This window comes from Callospermophilus lateralis, chromosome 1 (genome assembly GCF_048772815.1).
Source record: "Callospermophilus lateralis isolate mCalLat2 chromosome 1, mCalLat2.hap1, whole genome shotgun sequence".
Taxonomy (NCBI): Eukaryota; Metazoa; Chordata; class Mammalia; order Rodentia; family Sciuridae; genus Callospermophilus; species Callospermophilus lateralis.
Genome location: NC_135305.1, coordinates 200748373 through 200772116, shown reverse-complemented (window position 1 = coordinate 200772116; position 23744 = coordinate 200748373). Strand labels below are relative to the sequence as shown.

The following is a 23744-nucleotide window of genomic DNA, read 5'->3' as shown; positions in this document are numbered from 1 at the left end:
CAGCGAAACCCTGTTTCTAAATAAAATAAATGCAAAAATAAATACAAAAAAATACATACAAAAATAAATACAAAAAATAATACAAAAAAGGGCTGGGGATGGGGCTCAGTGGCTGAGTGCCCTTGAGTTCAATCCCCAGTACCCCCCCGAAAAAAAAAGAGAGAGAGAGAGATGATGTATCTCTTGTTACTGTTGTCAAACTTTTGACAATTCATATTATTTTTTCTCTTCATAAATGTTTTATCACAAATGGTTTTTCTGTTTTCATGTAGAATTAATAAGCATTGCTTTTAATTGATTATGTAATATTTTTATAAGTTACTATACCATAGTTAACAATTTCTCTTTTTGTGAACATTCAGGTTGCCTCTTTCCCCATTACCAAGTATATTTAGTTTTTGTTTACTTTAGATTATTTTATTCTTTAATGCTTATGAATACTTTTCATTGTTCTTGATGATAATATAGTAGAAACTACCTTTTTTTAAAAAAATTATTTTTTAGTTATAGTTGGACACAATATCTTTATTTATTTATTTTTATGTGGCACTGAGGATGAACCCAGGGCTTCGTGTGTGCTAGGAGAGCGCTCTACTGATGAGCCACAACCCCAGCCCCAATAGAGACTACCTTTTTAAAAGAGCTTTTAGCAAAGAAGAAAAAAAAAATTTAAATATTTATTTTTTTAGTTGTAGTTGGACACAATATCTTTATTTCTTTTATTTATTTTTATGTGGTACTTAGGATTGAACCCAGGGCCCTACGCATGCTAGGTGAGTGCTCTACCGCTGAGCCACAATCCCAGCCCCAAGAAAAAAATTTTTAAAAAGTGCTTTTAAATTGGTTAAAATAATCATGTACATCTTTCTGTTCTTTGCAGGTCCGAGGTTATGATTTCAAAGCTGATATCTGGAGTTTTGGAATCACAGCAATTGAACTGGCTACAGGGGCAGCTCCTTATCATAAGTATCCACCAATGAAGGTGAAGCTCAGATTCAAAATACTATACTCAAGTTCAAGTCCCAGTTTCTTTTCAGAGCTTTTCTTCATTTTCTGGTCTTACCCTGGTTTTCCAGTTTTTTTTTTTTTTTTTGGTGGCAAAATATCTGTAACATTTACCATAAAATTTTCATCTTAACCATTTGTGAGTATACAGTTAAGTGATGTTAAATATATTCATAATGTGAAATATCTTACTGTCAATATCTAAGTGTTTTCTTAAAAATTTTTTTTTTGGTGATACTAGGGGTGTTAGTTATTACATTTAGGTCTTTCCATTTTGAGTTGATTTTTTTTTTTCCCCGCTCAGAGGAAGTACTGGAAATTGAATTTTTTTTTTTTTTTTTTTAAATATGATGAGAGGGTTCTGGTTTTATTCTGCATATGAATGTCCAGTTTTCCCAGCACCTGCATTTTGAAGAAGATGTCCTTTTCCTAATGTGTACTTTTTGCATCTTTGTTGAAAATAAGTTGTAGATGGGTGGGTTTATTTCAGACTTCTCTGTTTTGTTTGATTGGTCTGTATGTGTGTTTTTATGCCAGTACCATTTTATGGTTACTATAGCTTTGTAGTGTGTTGTGAAGTCAGGTATCATGACACCTCCAACTTTATTGAAGTTGCTTTGGCCATTCAGGGTCTTTTTTGATTCTATATGAATTTTAGGATTTTTTTTTCTGTGAAGAATGCCTTTGTTATTTTTTTTATTATTATTAGTTGTTCAAAACATTACAAAGGGGCTGGGGATGTGGCTCAAGCGGTAGCGCGCTCGCCTGGCATGCGTGTGGCCCGGGTTCGATCTTAGCACCACATACAAACAAAGGTGTTGTGTCTGCCAAAAACTAAAAAATAAATATTAAAAAATTCTCTCTCTGTCTCAAAATAAATAAATAAATAAATAAATAAAAGATCCATTGTTTAAAAACAAAACATTACAAAGCTCTTGACATATCATATTTCATACATTTGATTCAAGTGGGTTATGAACTCCCATTTTTACCCCGTATACAGATTGCAGAATCACATCAGTTACACATCCACGTTTTTACATACTGCCATACTAGTGTCTATTGTATTCTGCTGCCTTTCCTATCCTCTACTATCCCCTCTCCCCTCCCCTCCCCTCCCCTCCCATCTTCTCTCTCTACCCCATCTACTGTAATTCATTTCTCTCTCTTGTTTTTTTTTTTTCCCTTTCCCCTCACTTTCTCTTATATGTAATTTTGTATAACAATGAGGGTCTCCTTCCATTTCCATGCAGTTTCCCTTCTCTCTCCCTTTCCCTCCTACCTCTCATCCCTGTTTAATGGTAATCTTCTTCTCATGCTCTTCCTCCCTGCTCTGTTCTTAGTTGCCCTCCTTATATCAAAGAAGACATTTGGCATTTGTTTTTTAGGGATTGGCTAGCTTCATTTAGCATAATCTGCTCTAATGCCATCTATTTCCCTGCAAATGCCATGATTTTGTCATTTTTTAGTGCTGAGTTATACTCCATTGTGTATAAATGCCACATTTTTTTTTTATCCATTCATCTATTGAAGGGCATTTAGGTTGGTTCCACAGTCTAGCTATTGTGAATTGTGCTGCTATGAACATTGATGTAGCTGTATCCCTATAGTACGCTCTTTTAAGGTCTTTGGGGAATAGTCGCCTTTGTTATTTTGGTAGGGATTACATTGAATCTGTAAATTGTTTCATGTGGAATTTACGTGTTAACAGTATTAATTTTTCCAATCCATGATCATGGGATGTTTATCCATTTTTTGCATGTTGTCTTTTATTTTCTACATCAATGTTTTATAATTTTAATTGAAGAGGTAATTCATTTCCTTGGTTAAATTATTCTTAGGTAATTTGTAACTAGTATGAATTGGCTCCCTTCCTCCCTTCCTCCCTTCCTTCCCTCCTCCCCTCCTCCCTCCCTTCCTCCCTCCTCCCTTCCTCTGAGTATTGAACCCAGAGGCCTTCTATCACTGAGGTATACCCCTGGCCCTTTTAAAAAAAATTTATTTTGAGACAGGGTCTCACTTAGTTGCTGAGGCCGGCCTTGAAGTTGTGTATCTCCTGCCTCAGTTTCCCATTTTACAGAGATAATAGGCATGCACCATTGCACCCAACTCTTGATTTCTTTTGCTGCAGGTTTATATTGGTGTATAGAAATGATACTGTCCTGGGTTCAATCCCCAGTACTGCAAAACCCCAACAATAATAGCACCTGCTATGATTTTTGTATCCTCTAGGCTTATTGAATTTAGTAATTCTAACAGTTTTTTTTTTTTTTTTTTTTGGTGAGGTCTTCACATTTTTCCATATATAAGATCATGTCATTTACAGACAGTGTGCTATAGTTCAGATGTTGAATATTATCCAAAAGTATGTGTGCTAAAAGTCTTGTTTCCCAGATTGGTGCTATTAGGAGATGGAGAGACTATTCTTCACAAGATTGGCCTTCATAGGCAGCCTCAAGTTACTGTGCTCTCAAAAGGGATGGTGGGACTCTGATCTGTTCCTCTTCATTTGCTTCCTGGCTCATGAGTTGATTGATTTTCTCTGCCATATGCTCCCATTATAATGTGCCATCCTTTCCAGAGGCCTTAAAGCAAATGAATTGCCTAATCTTTGGTGGGTATCTCTAGAACTGTGAGCCAAAATAGCCTTTTCTCTCTAAGTTAACTAATTTAGGTATTTTTTTAGAGTAATTTGAAGCTGTTGAACACACAGGGATAATTCCTCCTTCCTATTTTGATGTCCTTTATTTCTCTTGCCTAATTGCTCTGGTCAAGATTTCCAATATTATGTTGAAAAAGAGTGGTAAAAGTGGACATCTCTGTCTTCTTTCTGATTTCAGAGAAAATAATTAATCATTTCCATATTCAGTATGATGTTATTATGTTGAGGTATGTTTTTTATGTACCTTGCTGAGTTTTTATCTGGAAGGGATGTTATATTTTATTGAATGATTTTCCTACACCTATTTAGATGATGGTTTTTGTTCTTCATTCAGTCATGTGATATGTTGTTTAATGGTTTGTTGAATTACCCTTGCATCCTTGAGATGAATACCACTTGATCATGGTGCACAATCTTTTTGATGTGCTATTGGATTTGGTTTGCAGGTATTTTATTGAAAAATTTTCTACCTATGTTCTCTAGAGATATTTCTCTACAGTTCTCTTTTGTTGTTGTGTACTGTCTGGTTTTGATATCAGGGTAATAATACTTACTTGCCATGTAGAATGAGTTTGAAAGGGTTTCCTCCCTTTCAGGTTTTTAGAATACTTTGAGAAGAGTTGGAGTTAGTTCTTTTGTAAAAGTTGGTAACATTCAGAAATAAAGACATTGAGTTCTTTGTTGGGAAGTAGTACTGTTGAGTGTTGTTACTTGTTATTGATCTGTGCTATCTTTTCTAGGTCCTCATGGTTCAATTCTGGTAGGGTAAATATTTCTAGAAATTTATTTCTTTCAGGTTTTCCAATTTTTGGTGTATAGTTTGTCATAATAGTCCCTAATGATCTTTCATGGTATCAGTAATGTGTCCTCTTTCATTTTCAATTTTATTTACTTGGATCTTTTCCTTTTTTCTTCATTAGCCTAAATAAAGGTTGATTGATTTTTGTTTATCTTTCAAAAAAATCAACTCTGTTGTTCTTTTGTATCATTTTTTAGCTCCCTTTTATTTATTTCTGATCTGGTCTTTATTATTTCCTTCTACTAATTTTGGGTTTGACTTAATTTTTTTTTCTGGTTTCCTGAGTTGCATCAGTAGTATGTTTATTTGGGATGTTTATGGTTTTTTTAATATATTTTTTTAGTTATAGGTGGACACAATACCTTTATTTTATTTATTTATTTTTATGTATTGCTGAGGATCAAACCCAGTGTCTCACTCATGCTAGGTGAGTGCTCTACCACTGAGCCATAACCCCAGCCCTGCCCTTTTTTGGATGTAGCTACTTTTTGCTATAAATTTTTCTCTTTAGTATTGCTGTTGCTATATTCCATAGGTTTTGATATGTTGTGTTTCCATTTTCATTTGTTTCAAGAAATTTTGTTAATTTCTCTCTTGATTTCTTTTGACCCATTGATTATTCCAGAGCATGTTGTTTAGAAATTATAGCTCCTCTTGTTGGTTTCTAGTCTTATTCCATTTTGTTCAGAGAAGATATGTGATATGATTTCAGGTTTTGAATTTGCTGAGACTCGTTTTGTAGATTAACATGGTTTAATCTGAAGAATATTCCAGTGTGCTGATGAGAAAAAAGTATATTCTCTAGCTATTGAATGAAATGTTATGTAAATATCTGTTAGGTTCATTTAGTCTAATGTAACTTCCATGTTTCTTTTGGTGATTTTTTTTCATTAACGAAAGTAGGTGTTGAATATCTTAATTATTTTTGTATTGTAATCTCTTGCTTTACATCAAATAGTATTAGCTTTCTATAATTTATTGCTTCAGCATTGGGTGCCTATATATTTACAATTATTATAATATCCTATTGTTGAAATAGTCTCTATATCATTATATAGTAACCATCTTTGTCCCTTTTTCCAATTTTTGACTTAAAGTTTGTTTTATCTGTATAGCTGCTCATGTTTGCTTTTGGTTTTTGTTTTTGTGGAATGTTTTTTCTATCTCTTCACTTGTGGTCTGTTTCTTTACTGGAGAGGTGGGTTTATTGTAGGCAGTGTATGATTGGGATTTGTTTTCTAAAATTCATCATCCCAAATCTTTTAACTCTGGGGATTTAATCTATTTACATTCAAGGATTATTATTGACAGGTAAAGACTTATTCCTGTCATTTGATAAATTTTTTTCTGTTGTATAGTACATCCTTTGTTCCTTTCTTTTCTCCTGTTGTTTACCTTTGCAGTGAGGTGGTGATACAGTTTGATACTTTCCTCTTTCGAATATCTGTTCTTCTAGAGGTCATGCTTTCATAATGGCATTTGATCTTTTCAAAAACCAACTTTGATTTCATTGATTTTTCCTTCCTGTTTTTCTGTTCTCTGGTTTCTTCATCTCAGCTGTAACCTTTTATAATTTCCTTTCTTTGGCCAGCTTTGCATTTATTTTTTTCTAGTTCCTTCAGTTGCAAACTTAGGTTGTTGATTTAACATCTTTCTTGTGCTTCTTAAATTTTATTTTTCTAAATCATTTTTTAAAAATATCTTTATTTTTATGTGGTGCTGCTATTGTCTTTTTTGTTTAGTTTTTTTTGTTGTTGTTGTTAGAAACTAATATTTCTTTCTACTTCTTGGTGTGTGTTGTCAAACAGGCATTTTCTTTTTGGTTACCATGAGGATTATATGTAACATCCCAAAACTGTAGCACTCTAATTTGAATTTATCCTAGTTTAATACATACAAAAATGCTGCTCCTTTTCAGCTCTGCCCCTACCACTTTCAATTGTTGATGTCACAAGATTACATCTTTATACATTATACCCCTAATTAATTAAAAACCTGATATTACTTTGAATGCACTAGTCTCTTAAATTAAGTAGAAAACAAATTATAAATCAAGTTACAATAATATTAGCTTCTAGACTAATAATTTAATGTGTTAGTCTCTTGAATCATGTAGAAAAGAAAAATAGAGTAACAAATCATTATTACACTAATGCTATTTTATAATTACCCATTTACATTATTGATACCTTCATTTATTCATAGGACTTCAAAATATTGCCTAGAATCCTTTCTTTTCACCTTGTAGGACTTGTTTAATCATTTCTTCCTGGACAGATGCAGTGGTAATGACATCTGGGAATGTCTTAACTTCTCTCTCACTTATAAGGCACTGTTTTGCTGATTATAAGATTCTTGGTTGATAGTTGATAGATTTTTTTCATTTAGCATTTTGAATATTTTGGCCCTCTGCTTCTGGCCTTCATAGTTCTTAATAAAAATATAAGGACAATCTGCCGATATTTTGTTTATTTGTACCAGGGATTGGACCCAGAGTTTTGTGACTGCTCGATGAGTGTTCTACCACTGAGCTACATCCCCAGCCCATGTGCTGATGTTCTTATTGAGGATCCCTGTATATGAGAAGTCTTGCTGCTTTCAAGATCTTTCTCTTTGGAAAGTTTGATTATGATTTATCTTGGCTTGAATCTCCTTATATTCATCTTACTTGGAATTTATTGATCTTCTTGATTGTTTACATTTATTTCTTTAATAAAATTTGAAAATATTTTAACAGTATTACTTCTGTACTTTTCTCTGGGATCTTTGATATTTCAAATGTCTCTTAGGCTCTGTTTTTTTTTAAATCCTTTTTCTTTCTGTTTCTTAGAAATTTCCATTCAGAGTAATTGATTGTTCCTTTTGCTTACTCAAATCTGCCTTTGAATCATTTAGTGTTGTGGGTTTTTTTTTTTTTTTTTTTTGTGTGTGTGTGTGTGTATGTGTGTTTTAGTTGTACTCAGGTCAGAAAGCTTTTTGGTTTCTTTTGAGTTTTTTAAAAATTTCATCATTGACATTTCTGTTTTGTTCAAGCATTGTTTTCTGATTTTCTTCATATCTTTCTTTAGTTCTTTGAGCATCTTTAAGACAGTTGTTTTTTCTTGAGTTTGGATGATCTCTTTTTAATAATCTCTCTATATGTAGTTTTTTCCTGGTCTTTAATATTTGGCTCTCAAAAAAGAGAAAAAGAAAAATGAAAGGCGGGGATTGACTCTTTCAATCTCCTGGAAGTCACTTTAGCTGGAGAGGAAAGGACTTGTACCACCATTGGCTGCTGACTCTTTATATGCATCTTTGTGATCAAAAGTAATCAGCAGTGAGAGCACCAATCTCCATTAGTTAGAAGACATAGTCTTTTGTTCTTCACTCTGGATCTTCATACTGTGTGTGTTTTAGTCAGCTTTTTCACTGTTTTGACTAAAAGATGTGACAAGCAATTTTAAGGAGGAAAAGTTTATTTTGAGGGCTCCCGGTTTTAGAGGCATCAGTCCATAGACAGCCAGCTCCATTCGTTGGGGGCTCAAGGTGAGGCAGAACATCATGGCAGAGGGAAGTGACTCACATAATCAGGAAGCAGAGAGAGAGAGACTCTACTCATCAGATACAAAATATATACCCCAAAGGCATGCCCCCAGTGACCCACCTTCTCCAGCCACACCCTACCTGCTGTCAGTGACCACTGAAGTAATCAGGGGAGTAATTAACTGATTGAGTTAAGGCTCTTATAATCGATAATTTCTTCTATAAACCTTCTTGCATTGTCTCACACATGAGCTTTGGAGGGACACCTAATATCTAACCATAACAGTGCAGTTGTTCTAGGAATATGTAATAGCTTCCTACCCTAGAGTTGGAAGTTAGGGTGGGTAGCTCTTTCTTTCCTAATAGCTGAAATAACCAAAACTTAACTTACTGTCTAAGCCTTTCTTGGAATTTGTAATCTTTAGTAGAATCCAGAGTTCCAAAATCATTAGTTTAGATTATCCAGTGTAGTTATCTAGGAGTGTGGAAAGAGATTCCTGATACTTCCTATCCCACCATCTTCTCCCTCATAGTGTTCTGGGCTGTATTCCTTCAAACCCCTGTAATGGTTACAATATGAATTAAACATTAAAATACAACCTAGGTGCTTGGCATCGGATGGCTTTATATTATAGTTGACTTTTTTATGTTATGCCTTTCCATCTTTTGAGTCTTAGTTTGATAAAATTATAGACCAACATCTCTCAGTTTCCCATAGTCACCTTTACAGAGCAGCCTCAAAGGGGATGATGATCATTTCTACTTCATAAGGTTGTGAGGAAAATTACATATTTGTGTAAATATAGCTAGCATGTTTTACATGATTTTCTGTGTCAGGCACTGTTTTAATTGCTTTTCAAATAATAAATAATCCATGCATAGTGTTCATATGCCAGATATGCTAATTATTTTCATTATCTTTTGCTTTTCAAATAATGAATAATCCATGCATAGTGTTCATATGCCCGATATGCTAATTATTTTCATTATCTATTGGATAGAAATTAATATAAATTTTTCTTCATGATAGAACACTGTGCACCTTTTATTAACTGGCCTGTCATTGTGTACTGATCTAGAAGTTACCGGAAATGTGGTTATTTCAACATTAGTGACACAATGAGTTTTTGCGTTACAGTATGGTTCTGTCAGGAATGCTCATAACCATATTTATCTGTGTGGCTGTTCTCTGGTTATAATATGTACATGAATTCTGTTTTTCTGTTCATAACTGGTGGTTGTGGTTCTGCTTTTTCACTGCAAAAGATGCCCTGTGGATGGATGACCACCATTGTGAATTGTCATATAGGTATCACAACTGTATCATAGAACCTAAAGAAAAGATATTATTCTGTCCCTACAATACTGTAAATTATAAAGAGGAATAAAACCAGTAAAAGAATGTTGTGAAAACCCTCTATATATCTATTTTTTAAAAGGATATGTTTTTACAGTTGCAAGGTGGGAGGCATTTTTTAGGCCAGATGGCTTACTTTTAAAAAGATGATGGTGAGTGAGGTCTACTTATCCATTGTAGATTATTATTCCTGCAGTTCTAGCTTGACATATGTGTTAACTTATTTGCTAAAAAAAAAAAAAAAAAAAAAAAAAAAAAATTGCCAGCCTTACTGATTCCAATTATGTAAGTATAAATTGAATCGGAAGAGCAAGTAATAACACTGATTCAGGCCTCTTTTTTTGTGTGTGTTGATTTTATATTTTAAAAAATGTTGCATGCTTTTATACAAAAAGTTAAGCAATATAGAAAAACACAAATAACTTGAATCCTTCCATATAAATATGACCTTCATTCCTTATATCTCTATGCATCAAGCTAGTATATTGCCATGAAATCCGAAGCAGGAAGGAATGTATGATGGACAGAATAATCAAAATTGTCAGTTGTTGCAGGGGAGGCAGAAAGAATGTGAACTGAGAACTTACATAGCTTTGTTAATTTGGACATCATTGGTTATATATATATATATATAAATTTTTTTTTTTTAATTGATTGATTGTTGTGGTGCTGGGAATTGAACCCAGGGCCTTGTGCATGCAAGGCAAGTACTCTACCAACTGAGCTATATCCCCAGCCCATTATTGGCGATTTCTGTGGTGGAAGCTCTAGAAAGGGAAGGTCATGGTACAAGGAGTCAAGGTAAAGCAGGCCCATGAATATGTAAAATTAGTGAGGTCACACTCTTAAGTTTGCTGTGGTTTTAATGTTTTTTTTTAAAGGTAATTTGGCAGTATAAGAATTAGGACTGAGGGACATCAGGAAACAAAGGATTCTAACTAAAGAACATCAATGTTGACACAGTAGGCCCTTGTGAGAAAACTATTGGGAGAGCCAGCTGTATACTTTTTATTACTGTGGAAGTCACAAATAAAAATGGGTTCTAGGGCTAGGGGTGTAGCAGTGGTAGCACCACATAAAAACAACTAAATAAAATAAAGACTAATTAAGAAAAAAAAATAACAAATAACTCTGGGTTTTAAACAACTGGCCTAATGTGAACTTTTGTTTGTTTATTTACATATTTAGCAGTGCTGGAAATCAAACCCCAGGCTTTGTGCATGCTAGGCAAGTACTCTACCACTGAGCCCCAGCCCCAGCTCCCTAATTTGTTTTTATTTTGTAGGAAGGAAAGTATGTCTGTATTGAAAAATCTGGACCATAGTTGTTAATTAAATTTCATTGAGTCTTCAGAAGTTTACAGTGTATTGAAAATTTTTACAGGTTTTAATGCTGACACTGCAGAATGATCCTCCTTCTTTGGAAACTGGTGTTCAAGATAAAGAAATGCTGAAAAAATATGGCAAATCATTTAGAAAAATGATTTCATTGTGCCTTCAAAAGGATCCAGAAAAAAGGTAAAATATGAAAGAAACCGTACTTTTCTGTCCATTGATATGTAAACCATTGTGGGTAATCTGAGATTCGTATCTAAAGGGCTAACTATAAAGTTTTAAAAAGTATACAGAGACTATTTTACAAGACAGTTTCACATTGATGGTCTTGATTTCTGTCTTCTTTTTAGTATATAGTGTACCCTAAATAGTTTTAACTATTTCTTAGTGTTCTGGAGCTATAAAATTATATATTGTGAATGCTGTATTAGTAAAAAGCCAGGTTAATGTGAGATGTTTGTATTTACTTTACTCTTAAAATTTTTAAGTAAACAAATATCATTTATAATTTAATAACAAAAGGAATATACATAACAAGTTTATATTTAGTGTCAAATAATAGTACTTCTTTCCATGTTAGAAAGCTTTTAGTAACTGGACCAGAATTTTAAGTTGCTTCTTTGTCAGTTCTAGACAGATTGAATGGCAAGTGAACAAATAAATAAAAATATTCAATGTATATATTTTTGTCTATTAAACAGCATTGTAGAATGTTGGAGATCATTGAGTACAAGCTTTTCTCTGTGGTCACCCAGATGCCTAGTCATAGATGTGGGAACTTGAATTCAAAAGTCTTGAATCATAATTTAGGTCTCTGTTTTATACCTTATTTTTCTGTTTCATATATGTATATCAGTTCTGCATAGAGACAGGTTTTACATTCACAGGTTCAGCCAACCATGGATCAAAAGTATTCTGGAAAAAAAGTAAAACTGTACTGAACACAGACTTTTTCTTGTAATTATTCCATAAGCAGTATAGTATAAAAACTATTTACATAGCACTTACATTTTATTGAATATTATAAGTAATCTGGAGATGGTTTAAAGTACATGGGAGGATTGTATATAGGTTATGTGCAAATACTGTTCATTTTTTATAAGGGACTTTAATATCTACAGATTTTTGATAGTGGTGAGGCGTTCTGGAACCAGTTCTCCTGAGATACCAAGGGACAACTGTGTATTATACTGAGTTTCTTAGCACTAAAAGTTCTTTAATTTTGTTTTCTCTAAAGGTCGACAAAAGTAAGACTTTAACATCCTTGATCATTTCTCTAGTACATATAATGGGGCTTCAGAATTTACTGTTGGAATTATTGGAAAGGGTAAGAAAAATAGGCAGCAAAGTTCATACCTAAAAGTAGGAAATACTTGCTTCTCCCAAGTTAGTGAACAAAAAGAATAAATTCTCTTGTTACAGATAATTAGAAATGCCAGAGAAAAGCTATCAAACTTAAAAATCCCTGGATACCAGAAATAATGAGGTAACCATAGATTAGGGAAGAAGTATTAGGAATTAATCCAGTAACTGCCTTCAGTGGGACTGTTCATTCTAGTAACCTGCTAGGTTTTGGATTTCTAACTCCCTTGTTATGACTAGAATTGAGATCTTGGGCTCCCCACCACAGAGGGGATTTTGCACTGACATGCTGCTTAAGCTAAGATCTTCAGAAGTCTTCATACTCAGTAAAACGGTAGACTAGAATAAAACTGTCCATCATATCATCATCATTAAGAGAAAACAGAGATCTTTCCCAATTAATGTCAAACCCTCAACCTTGATGTTCCACAAGTTGACAGTCTAAATTCATACCCAGGAACCCACATATTAGAAAGTAAAAACAAAATTGTTGCAAAGCCAGTTTTACTCTTGGCTGAAGGAATCTCAGAGAAATGCACTAGAAGCACATTTCCAAATTTCGGGTCCCATGATTCCTGCATATAATGTCCCATTGAAGATAGGATCACAGTCTAAAATTATAATATACTATGAACTGGAGGTGGCAGGTATAAGTAGAAACATTATTTGTTCAAGATATTAAGATAATTCAATGATATAATTAAAATCATAAAAGAAATCAGAACCCACAAGAGTTTGAGCATTACGAAAATGTAAGTAGCACTATTAGAAATGAAAAAATATAGCAATTAAAATTACTTAATGGATTCCCTTGAGTGTGGGTTGGATTGTGATTTGTTTCAGATTAAAGTATGAAAAAGAAAAAATGACAATTTTACAGAGAAGAAATCTGATCATAACTCCATCAAGTGATAAAGGTTAATCACCACCATTAATACAACGAAATGATACTATGTAATTGATTTGATGCAATTAGAAGGGCACATCACCTATGAAGTATTCTTTCTTTGAATTTATAATTTTAGTTAATAACTAGAAAACAGACATCCAAATTGAGGAGTATACTACAAAATACCTGGCCAGTACTTTTTAAAAGTGTCAAGGAAAGGAGAGACTAAGAAGATACTATCACTGACAGGGGGAGATGATGGAGACTGTCAACTCAGTGCAACAAGGTGTCCTGCATTAGATGCTACAGTAGAAAAATGAAAGTAATGAGGGGCTGGGATATAGCTCAGTTGGTAGACTGCTTGCCTCACATGCACAAGACCCTGGGTTCACTCCCCAGCACCACACCAAAAAAAAAAAAAAGAAAGAAAAGAGAGAGAGAGAGAGAGAGAGAAATGAAAGTAATGGAAAAATTGGAGAATCTGAGTAAAGCCTGTAGTTTAGTTAATAGTACTATACCAATGTGAATGTTTTAGTTAATGGCTTAGTAATTAGACCATGGTTATGTAAAATGCTAACATTAATGGAACCTGATGAAAGGTAAGTGGGAACTTTGTACTACCTTTGCAACTCAAATCTATAAGTTTGATATTGTCATAAAGTGGTTTTTTAAAAAGAAAAAAAAACCTTGAGAAGTATTAAAAAATCTAATTTCTGTTATTTAAACCAAAATCAAACTTTGTTTAGGGCATTTCTAATATATATGGCATTTCTAGGATAAAACGAAAGAACCCTAAATGAATGGTTAAATATCTACCTTTTCCTGTGTTGCAAAACATCTCACATTCAGCCTCAGGGAACAGATTACTTACTAAGGAATAGCAGGTAGACTGGAAACCACTTCCCCTTAAAGAGCCTGTAGAAAAGACTATTAACTATTAACTATTGGCTCAGCAAGTACCAGGCACTTTTATAAACATTTAGTGTATGTCATCTCGTTTAATTCTCATGCCATCCATGACGATGGCACTCTTATTTTCTTTGTTTTACCAATAAAAAACCCTGAATCATAGGTTAAGTAACCTTGCCTAAAGTCACACATCTAATAAATGGTGGAGTTAGGATTTTGACCTATGCAATCTGACTTCAGATTGCCTGTTTTCAATCTCATTACACTTTATTGAGGAAATTGTTCAACATATAGCATAGAAAATGAGTGGTATAAATATGAAAGAAAGATAAACATTCCAAGGGTGAGAAAATTCAGAGAGTGAGGGTGTGCTTATGCACATCTGTGTTCAGATTGAATGTCTCTTGTCTGAAATACCTGGGACCAGAGAGTTTTTGGCTTTCAGAGTGTTTTTTTTTTTTTTTAATTTTGTAATATTTGCATTTTTCATAATGAGATATCTTAGAAATGGGATCCAAGTCTAAACACAAAATTGTTTTTATTTCTTGTATAACATATACATAGCCTAAAGATTGTTTCATGCACAAAATGCAATATTGTTGATTTTGTGCATGAAACAGTTTCATGGCATGGAATTTTCTACTTGTGGCATTATGTTAGCACTCAAATTTTGGATTTTGGAGCATTTCAGATTTTAGATTTTTGAATTAGGGATGATTAACCTATATAAATAAACACAAATATTTACATATACACATATATGAACTAGCCAGTAAAGACTAGAGAGAATGTAGGGGAAGCAATAGTCAAAGAAATAATGGCTGAACATTTTTTTATTATTAAACACTATAACCTCAGATTAAAGAACCATTTTCCCCAGGTTCCAGGCATTGTCTACCTTTTTCAGTGTTGCAAAACTTCTTATATTCAGCCTCAGAGAACACATTACCTACTGAGGAATAGCAGGTAGACTGAAAACCACTTCTCTGTAACAATAATTGAGGCCAGCATATAGTTAAATAATGCTGAGAGAAGTTAACTGTTAGCCCAGAATTCACCATCTAGTCTAACTAGTATTAAAGAGTGAGCATGAAGTGAAGATATTTTTCACACAAACATTGTTTTCCAATCACATCCTTTCACTTAACCCTTCAAAAGCTGTACTTTTTGGGCAGGGTGCGATGGTGCACACCTGCAATCCCAGACACAAAGGAGGATTATAAGTTTGGGATGACCCCGGGCAATTTAGCAACATCTTGTCTCAAGATTAAAAATGAAAAGGGCTGGGGATGCAACTCAATGGCAGAGTTCCCCTGGATTCAAACCCCAATACTGGGGAAAAAACTTTAAAAAGAAGGAAATGAACCTAGAAGAAAGAATAGTAAGGAGCCATCTTGGGCAAATTGTTGAAGCAATGAACTCTTTTTTTTTTTTTTTTTTTAATATTTATTTTTTAGGTGTAGATGGACACAACACAATACCTTTATTTTCTTTTTTTATGTGGTGCTCGCGATCGAATTGCGAGCACTCTACCGCTGAGCCACAATCCCAGCCCCAAAACAATGAACTCTTGACTAATTTCACATTTAACTGCTTTCTTAAACGCCCTCTCCCATTAAATCCATGGCCTCAGTCTTTCTAGGCAAGCTTTCTACTACTGAGCTACACTCCTAGCCTTGCTAGTCCTCCAGGGATTGGTTCTTAAGCTTGAATGCACATTTAAATGACCTGGACAGTTAAAAAAAAAAAAAAAAAAAAAAACCCACAAAAACAAAAAACTGCTGATACTAGGTTTTGTTCCAATACATTCTGCTTTCATTGTTCGTTAGGATTTTTAAGCACCTCAGATACTCTAACACACAGCAGTGATTAAGAACTGCTGCTCAGGCTGGGGATGGTGCTTGCCTAGTGTGTGCTGAGGCCCTGTGTTTGATCTGCAGCATGCAAAAACAAAGAAACAACAACCCCCACCCCCACCCCTTAGAGGCTTGACTAGGTAATATTGAACCTTAGGTGAATTGTGATTTTTGTAGAATTACATGTTATGTGTGTGGCATAATCAGGTGTGGGTTTTTTTAAGTGTAAAATTCTTTATTCTGAAATAATGTATTTTTAAAGGTTTTTTAAATTAATGATGAATTTAGTCAAAACTGTAAAAATATCGCTCACAGTTGAATTAAAAATTGACTTTGGTTAAATCTGGGAAATATACTTTTTGGAATTTTCCGGTCTTCCTTCCCCTTCCGTCCCCTTTCTTCCCTCCTCTTTCCTCTTTCTTTCTCATACTGAGATTGAAGTCAGGACCTGGACATGCTAGGCAAGTGCTTTGCTAACTACTGAGCTTCATCCCTGGCCCAAATCTTCAGATTTTTAAGGGAAATTGTGAAATCTGGTTTTTAGAATCTAGTTGCCTTAAGTTGAACTTGTCAGGCAGCCTTGTGACAAGAAGCAGAGTTTTTCCTTTCAATAGGAAACCAATGCCTCGAGGACTAGCAAGGCTAGGAGTGTAACTCGCTTTCCTCTTTGTGATCTTAAATATGTTTTTATGCTTTACTAAAAAATCAGAGTATATAATTTCTCTTGGGAAATAATAATATTAAATAGTAAATATGTTGGAAGTGTTCTTCCAGAAACAGCAGTTCACTAATGAAATTTTCAAAGGATGTCTTAATTATTATCAAAACATTTCTATTTGACTGTTTTATTCTGCTTGATGTCTTATATCCAGGTTATCCTACATTTGTTTTTTAGCAGGTTAAGGAAAGTGGAGCCTACTCAGTTTTTATTTTGCTGCTCAAAAAATAATTTTCTCATTTTTGAAGATATAAACTCACATTGCACTTGAATTAATGCAAAAACTTTTTTTTTTTTCCCCTGCTTTTAGACCAACAGCAGCAGAACTATTAAGGCACAAATTTTTCCAGAAAGCTAAGGTAGGATATTTTATCTTTTAATTTTATATGTGTTTATATGATACTACCATATTATGTTCAGTGTTCATAAGTTGTATTTCTTAAGATGATTCTGTGTGGAAGAATGATAGAAGATAAAATAATAATTACTGAGGGTATTATGAATATAATTTTTGGTATATAAGACACTTGCTTTGGAATTAAATCAATATCTTTTTATGGTATAAATTAAATGTCAAGTTAAACTTATCATAGCAATATTTAATATTAATTTTTTGCCATTATAATTTGTAAAAAATATTGAACTCTCATTTCAAGGTTTACTACTTAATTTGTGAATAATTTATTTCCCAGAGATAGTGGTATGTTATTATAGTTGGAAATTCAGGATCAACAAAGTTTGCCATATAATAAAGCAAACTTTCCATAATGGTTTATTCAACATATTGAAGCTCTGTCTCAGTTTCTAAAACCATGGCAATAATGTACTATAGTAGTTTCATACTACTTCATAAGACATATTAATTGTGAAGAACATTTCTTTGTCAATTTTATTGGTTCAACAAAAAATTTTTATAAAAAGAAAATACTTATTTTTCCCCTCCAGAATAAAGAATTTCTTCAAGAGAAAATATTGCAGAGAGCACCTACCATTTCTGAAAGAGCTAAAAAGGTAAATGGAGGATCTAATAAGTTTTCTTAGGAAATTTCTTAGAGTTGATTTATTTTTGATTTTGAAAGTGTTAATTAATATTTTGTTAACTGAAGCAGGATTATTCATTTTCTCCCAACCTTTTCTAAAGCATTCTTTGGTATATTCATCCAACAAATATCATATGCTAGGGCATTACTCTGCTATCTACTGGAATACAAAGGTATGCTGGACAGTAATCTGTGAGTTAATTCTGACCCCTGTTTAATCATGCTTTCCAGCTTCTTGAGTGAGTTGTGATTTTATGTAGCATTTATAGCTGCAGTACCTGCTAGCTGCAAACTTTTTGTTGCTTTGACTGAAAGACCAAAAGAACCTTGATTCATAAGTCATTTCTAAGAACTTTGGTCAGAATGTGAACATAGAAATGCATGAAGATCTCAGTTTGAGCAAAATTAAGATCTCAATTTTCCCTCCTTTCAGTAGGGAAAAACCCTTTCTTCCCTTTTCCTTCTTTTCCTCAACACAGACTTATCCAGTCTAAAGGAAATGAGGCCAGCTGGCTTCTGCTGATGTTAGACTTGAGGGAGAAGGTAAAGAAAGATATTGTACCTCATGGAGCATGGTGGTAGGATTGTCTGGGAAGTTCGAGTAAATCTAATAAGTGACTTATTCACTTCCATAGGTTTCAGTACTTGGGAATTCTGATATTATTTAGAAAGTTTTTATTGATAAAGAATCAGAAAAGTAGATTTAACACTTTGAAATGATATTCGTAGCACTGGTAGCACAATTAACTCGTCTCTACTTCATAGAGATACATCTTCTGCAGACTTAGATACTTAAATCTTGTTATTAAGGGTCCTTCCTGCTGGGTGTGATGGCACACACCTGTAATTCCAGCAGCTCCAGAGGCTGAGGCAGGAGGATCATGAGTTCAGAGCCAGCCTCAGCAATTGAGTGAGGCCCTAAGTAATTTAGCAAGACCCTGTCTCTAAATAAAATATAAAAAGTGTTGGTGATACGGCTGAGTGGTTAAGTGATCTTGGATTCAATTCCTGGTACCAAGCAACCAATCAACCAACAAATAGACAACCACTCAGGGTCCTTCTTTTCTTTACAAGGAGTTCTTGAGAAGTACCAGGTTACTATTTTCTAACTTTTAAACCTACATTTAAAGAGTAATACTACCTCCCTTCTGGAAAAATTTCCCCTCTTGCCTTAGGATCTTATGACTTGCTATACTCTCCCTGCCCCCCTTTTCAGTGGTTATATCCATTGTTACACATCAGAATTACCTTGAGACTTAAAAAAAACAAAACAAGCATCATAAGTAGTGTAATGCCAAGCCAATTAAGTCATCTCTAGGAAATGGAATCTTGAAGATTACTCTTCTTGGATAGTCACTTGGTCAGACACTCATATGGCTCATTCTTCCATTTCATTCAGGTCTCTACTCAAGCTTCATTTCCTCAAAATAGTTTTTTCTGATTATCTTAAAATAGTCCCCTCCTATCACTTTCTGTTCTTTTATCCTACTTTATATATATATATTTTTAAAGGACTTAATCACCATCTGACATTTACTATCTTTCATTAGAACAAAAGCTTAATGAGATCAAAGACTTTTGTTTGTAGCTGTATCTTCAATAGGCCTAGATCAGTTCCTGACACTCTGTAGATATCCAGTAAATAACTTGAATGCATATTAAAATCTTTATGCTTATAAATCTTTATTGTTTGCAATAAATCCCAATTGAGAGAGATGTTTAATATCTTCAATGTAATTTATTTAGGAAGACGGACCCTCAAAAAGAAAGCACAGTGAATATCTACATTTATTCCCACTCTCTACTTAATAAAAGATATGTTAAGAAAATTAAAAGAAAATCCATAAACCCCAAACTGACAAAATATGAGAGAAATGAAGGCTGCAACCAAGTTTTCAAAATTATGATGTCAATAAGCTAGTGGTAAGGGACTTGGCAAGTCAGAGGACTCCAGTTGCTAAATCATTATTAAAGTTTTAGAACCTGCCTTACACAGCAAAACCCCTAAACCTAGGTGCGGTAGCAATACCAGGTACCTTTAGAGTATAAGTAGGGCCAAAAGCCAGAAGATTGGTTGACAGTTCCTGTCCCTCACTCCATGCTCTACATTAGGCGTTGTATTGAAGTTTATTCTGCAGAAAGATAAAAGAAATGGTATTTATACTAAAGGACACCAAGCATAGTTGAAGATAGAAATAACTTACTGAAAATGGATATTTCATTGAATGTGTACATACTAAATGTTAAAACTCTTCAGTCATATTACTTTATTCAGTTACTTCAACATAAGCATTAAAGCTTATTGTCCTTCAGACAGAATATTGGAAGATCTAATCAAGATCAATCCAACTAGCCCCAGAGGAAAGATTTAAAAGGTACTGATGTTTAGGGTTCTCCTGTGAAATGCCTACCCAGATCTTTTTGCAGCAAAACTCATAGTCAGCAAATTTTACTCCCTTAAAAGCTTAGTGCTTCAAATTGATTTTTTAGTTTCTGGATCTTAATAGTGCAATAGTGCAGGCATCTAGGATCAAAGGGTATATGAGGAAAATTCTTCAAATAAAATCATAACTCTTCAGAGGTAAGAATTTGCCTTCATAAAACAAGAACATGATTATTAAAAAAGAAGCATTTGTGCCAAGATAATTCAATGAGTAAAGAACAATCTTCAACAGATGGTGCTGGGACAACTGGGAGAATGAGGTTGGGTCCTTTCCTCCCACCATGCAAAAAAATTAGCTTAGATTAGATTGTAGACTTAAATGTAAGAGCTAAAGCTTTAACTCTTGAAAGAAAATACAATAGTCCTCTCACCTGCAGTTTTCTTTTCCTTAGCTTTGGTTACCTATGATAAACAGAGTGAAAATATTAAATGGAAAGTTCCAGAAATAATTCATAAGTTGAAAATTCTGCACAATGAAATCTTGCTTTGTCCTGCTCTGTCCCAGGTGTGAACCATCTCTTTGTTCAGCATATCCATGCTGTGTATGCTACAACCCATTAGTCACTTAGTAGCCATCTCAGTTATCAGATTGAACTATCATGGTATTGCAGTTCTTGTGTTTAAGTAACCATTATTTTATTCAATAATAGACCTAAAGCAAAAGAGTAATAATGCTGGCAATTTTATTGAGGAATGTTGTTATAATTATTCCATATTAGTATTAGTTATTATTAATCTAGTAATACAAAATTTTATAAATTAAACTGTCATAGGTATCTTTATAGGAAAAAACAGTATATATAGGATTAGGTACTATCTTTGGTTTCAAGAATCCACTGGGGGTATTGGATTGTATTTACTAGGGAAGGAGAGACTTGTTCATAGGAATAAATCTTTGGGACCTTCCTTGAATTGGGCAAAGCTTTCTAAGCTATGATACCAAAAATACAATAAAAGAAAATAATTGATAAGTTGACTTCATCAGAATGAAAAACTTTTGTGCTTCAGTAGATACCATCAAGAAAGTGAAAAGAAACTTACCAAGTGGGAGAAAATATTTCTAAACCATAATGTGAAATGGGACTTGTATCAGAACTTTATAGAGAACTCCTTCAATTCAATAATGAAAAGACAACTCAGTTGAAAAAAAATGGGCAAAGGATTTGGGTAGAAACCTCTTCAAAGAAGATATACAAATGGCTGATAAACACGTTAAAAGATGCTCAGTATCATTTGCCATCAGAGAAGTGCAAATTAAAGTAACAATAATATACTTTACACCAACTAATAATGGCTATCGTTAAAAAAAAAGTAACAACTGTGGGTAAAGAAGTGAAGAAACTGGAATCCTTATACATTGCTGATGGGCATGTAAAATGAGCAGCAGTTTTGAAAATAGCCTCGGGGTTCCTGAAATGGCCAGAGTTGTTATATAACGCAGCACTTATACTCCTAGGCATACCCAAGAGATTGAAAACATGTACACACAAAAATGTGCATAAGTGCTCATAGCAACATTATTTATAGTAACTGAAAAGTGGACACAAATGTCTGTCAACTGATGAATGAATACATAAAATATGGTATGTCCATACAATGGGATATTATTCAGGAATAAAAATAATGAAGTACAGATGGTGTTCAATTTAGGATTTTTTTCAATTTTGTGATTGTGCTTAAGTAATAAGCACAATGGTTTTCAGTAGAAACCATACGTGATTTTGAAATTTGATCTTTTTCTGCACTAACAATATTTGTATAGTACTCTCTTAAGATGCTGGGAACGGGGTGGTGGGGGTCGTGGGGAGGGTGGGGGTGGTGGGGAGGGTGGGGGGGTGGGGGATATGTCACAAGAAAGATCAGGAGTCACAATAACCTCAGTAAGCCAGAGTGTAGTAGAACAGTTCAAAATCTGGGGGCAGAAAATATTTCTAACTCAGATTCCTTTTCTTTACCAAATCGTGAATGAAATGTGGGAATACAGACAGGATATGTTTAGAAATGCCTGACTTTAATAAATGTGGAGGAAGTACTTAAACTAAAAAGAGGGCAGTTGTATGACCCAGGAAGCACAATCCTCTGCCTTGTGGTAGAGCACCATCTGAATTAGCCCTGATTTGAAACTAGGCTGGCTGGAACAGATGGAGGGAGAGGAGATTTACCCAGCTGAAAGAGGAGATTTTAACTTCAAGGAAAACAAGATACACATCAAAGAGAGCTAATCGTAATTTATAGTAAGGCTCAAAAGTGATATCATGTATGTATAATCATGTGATGTAAATACTAAGTATTGATCTAACAAAGATTACAGCATAACTTGAAAAAAGAGTATGGAGTTGATAATATAGTGAAAATTGTCATCTTCCATAGTGCGACATTCCATAGATAATTCCTAAAACCAAAAAAGTAGTAATGTGATACATTATTTTAAAATAATAAGCTAAAATGAGTTGAAAGTAAACTATTTTCAAGTGTAATTTTGATTTAAGAAATTGAAAAATAAAAGAATACTCTTTATCTTGGTTTTATTTTTGAGATCCAAAACCTTTTATTTCTTAACTGACTCAGGATATTAACACATTAGTCAGATTCGAAGAGGCATAGAAAATGTTTTTATGTTGTTTGGGCTCAGTATAGAAGGTTGTGACTAAAGACTGATAAGTGGAGATTGTGAATAGAGAGCAAGTAAGGTTTGGAGGGTATGAACTTACAAGGGAATACTTACTCATGAGGAAAATAATGATTCATTTAGCAGGTTGAAATGATAGAGGCCGAGTATGGTTGTGTTTTCTGCTTAGTAAATGTTAAACAATCCACATCTGTTTCTAATGAGCAGGTTCGGAGAGTACCAGGTTCCAGTGGCCGTCTTCACAAAACAGAGGATGGAGGCTGGGAATGGAGTGATGATGAATTTGATGAAGAAAGCGAAGAAGGAAAAGCGGCAATTTCACAACTCAGGGCAAGTTTTGTATTTAACTGTATGTGGTTCTTGTTCAGCCTAACCAGCTAAAATGTAGAGTACGAGTGTTAACTGAACGAGTTTCTTTGAAAAACTTAGCAGGTGTCTAATTCATTCTGCATGGAAAATTGGACTTGGTGCATCTGTTTAAGTATGATAATATTCAGGCTATTTAAACATGACCCAAATTTAATCTGGACATAGTGGTGCACACCTGTGATCCCAGTGACCAGAGCTAACCTCAGCAATTTAAAACAAACAAAACAACAACAACAAAAACCAAACCCAAATTTAGAGATGAAAACTATGTTTGAGATGAAAAAATACAGTAGGTAGGATTAATGGCTAATTAGACATTGCAGAAGAGAATAGTGAACTTGAAGGCCTACCAATTTAAAAAAAAAAAAAAAAAAAAAAAAAAAAAAAAAAAACTTTGTCCCTGAAATCTGTGTCCTTCTGCCTGAAGAAGAACAGTGTACTATTCTTTAGTTGGTGTCTTGGATTATCTTTCTGGGGTGTGTGTGTGTGTGTGTTAGTTTTTGTTAGAAGCATCAAAGACAAGGGTCTTCCTTTTAGTTTGTTTCATAATTCTTACTTAAAGTTAGTTAATGCCTCAAGTTGATTGTGGGGACTCATTCCCAAGAACAGAAGCTTGTGTAAAGGTAAGTGTCATACCCTTGCCTGCTCGATCTTTTTTGTGAGATGAATATTGGAATAGTGGTAATACTGCTTACTTTCAGGATCTACTCTACTGTGAATACTTACAACTCTGTTATCAACCTTCAATATTTGTTGAACTTGTTTATCAATTGAAGTCTTGGAGTCTGGTCCTTTTGCTGAGTTATTTGTTAAGACTTTGCCAATGAAAATTGGCAAAACTTTATTACGC

General features: G+C 33.9%; 1 protein-coding gene across 2 annotated transcripts in view; it reads left to right on the top strand.

The window, feature by feature from the left end:
• Oxsr1 (oxidative stress responsive kinase 1) overlaps window positions 1-23744 on the top strand; it is a 101108-nt gene that overhangs the window by 57813 nt on the left and 19551 nt on the right. For both annotated transcript variants that reach the window (XM_076843720.2, XM_076843728.2), the window contains 5 exons: window positions 881-982; window positions 10729-10862; window positions 16724-16772; window positions 17359-17424; window positions 22733-22855. In XM_076843720.2, the coding sequence (XP_076699835.1) occupies window positions 881-982; window positions 10729-10862; window positions 16724-16772; window positions 17359-17424; window positions 22733-22855 (474 nt within the window). The remainder of the gene's footprint in view (window positions 1-880; window positions 983-10728; window positions 10863-16723; window positions 16773-17358; window positions 17425-22732; window positions 22856-23744) is intronic.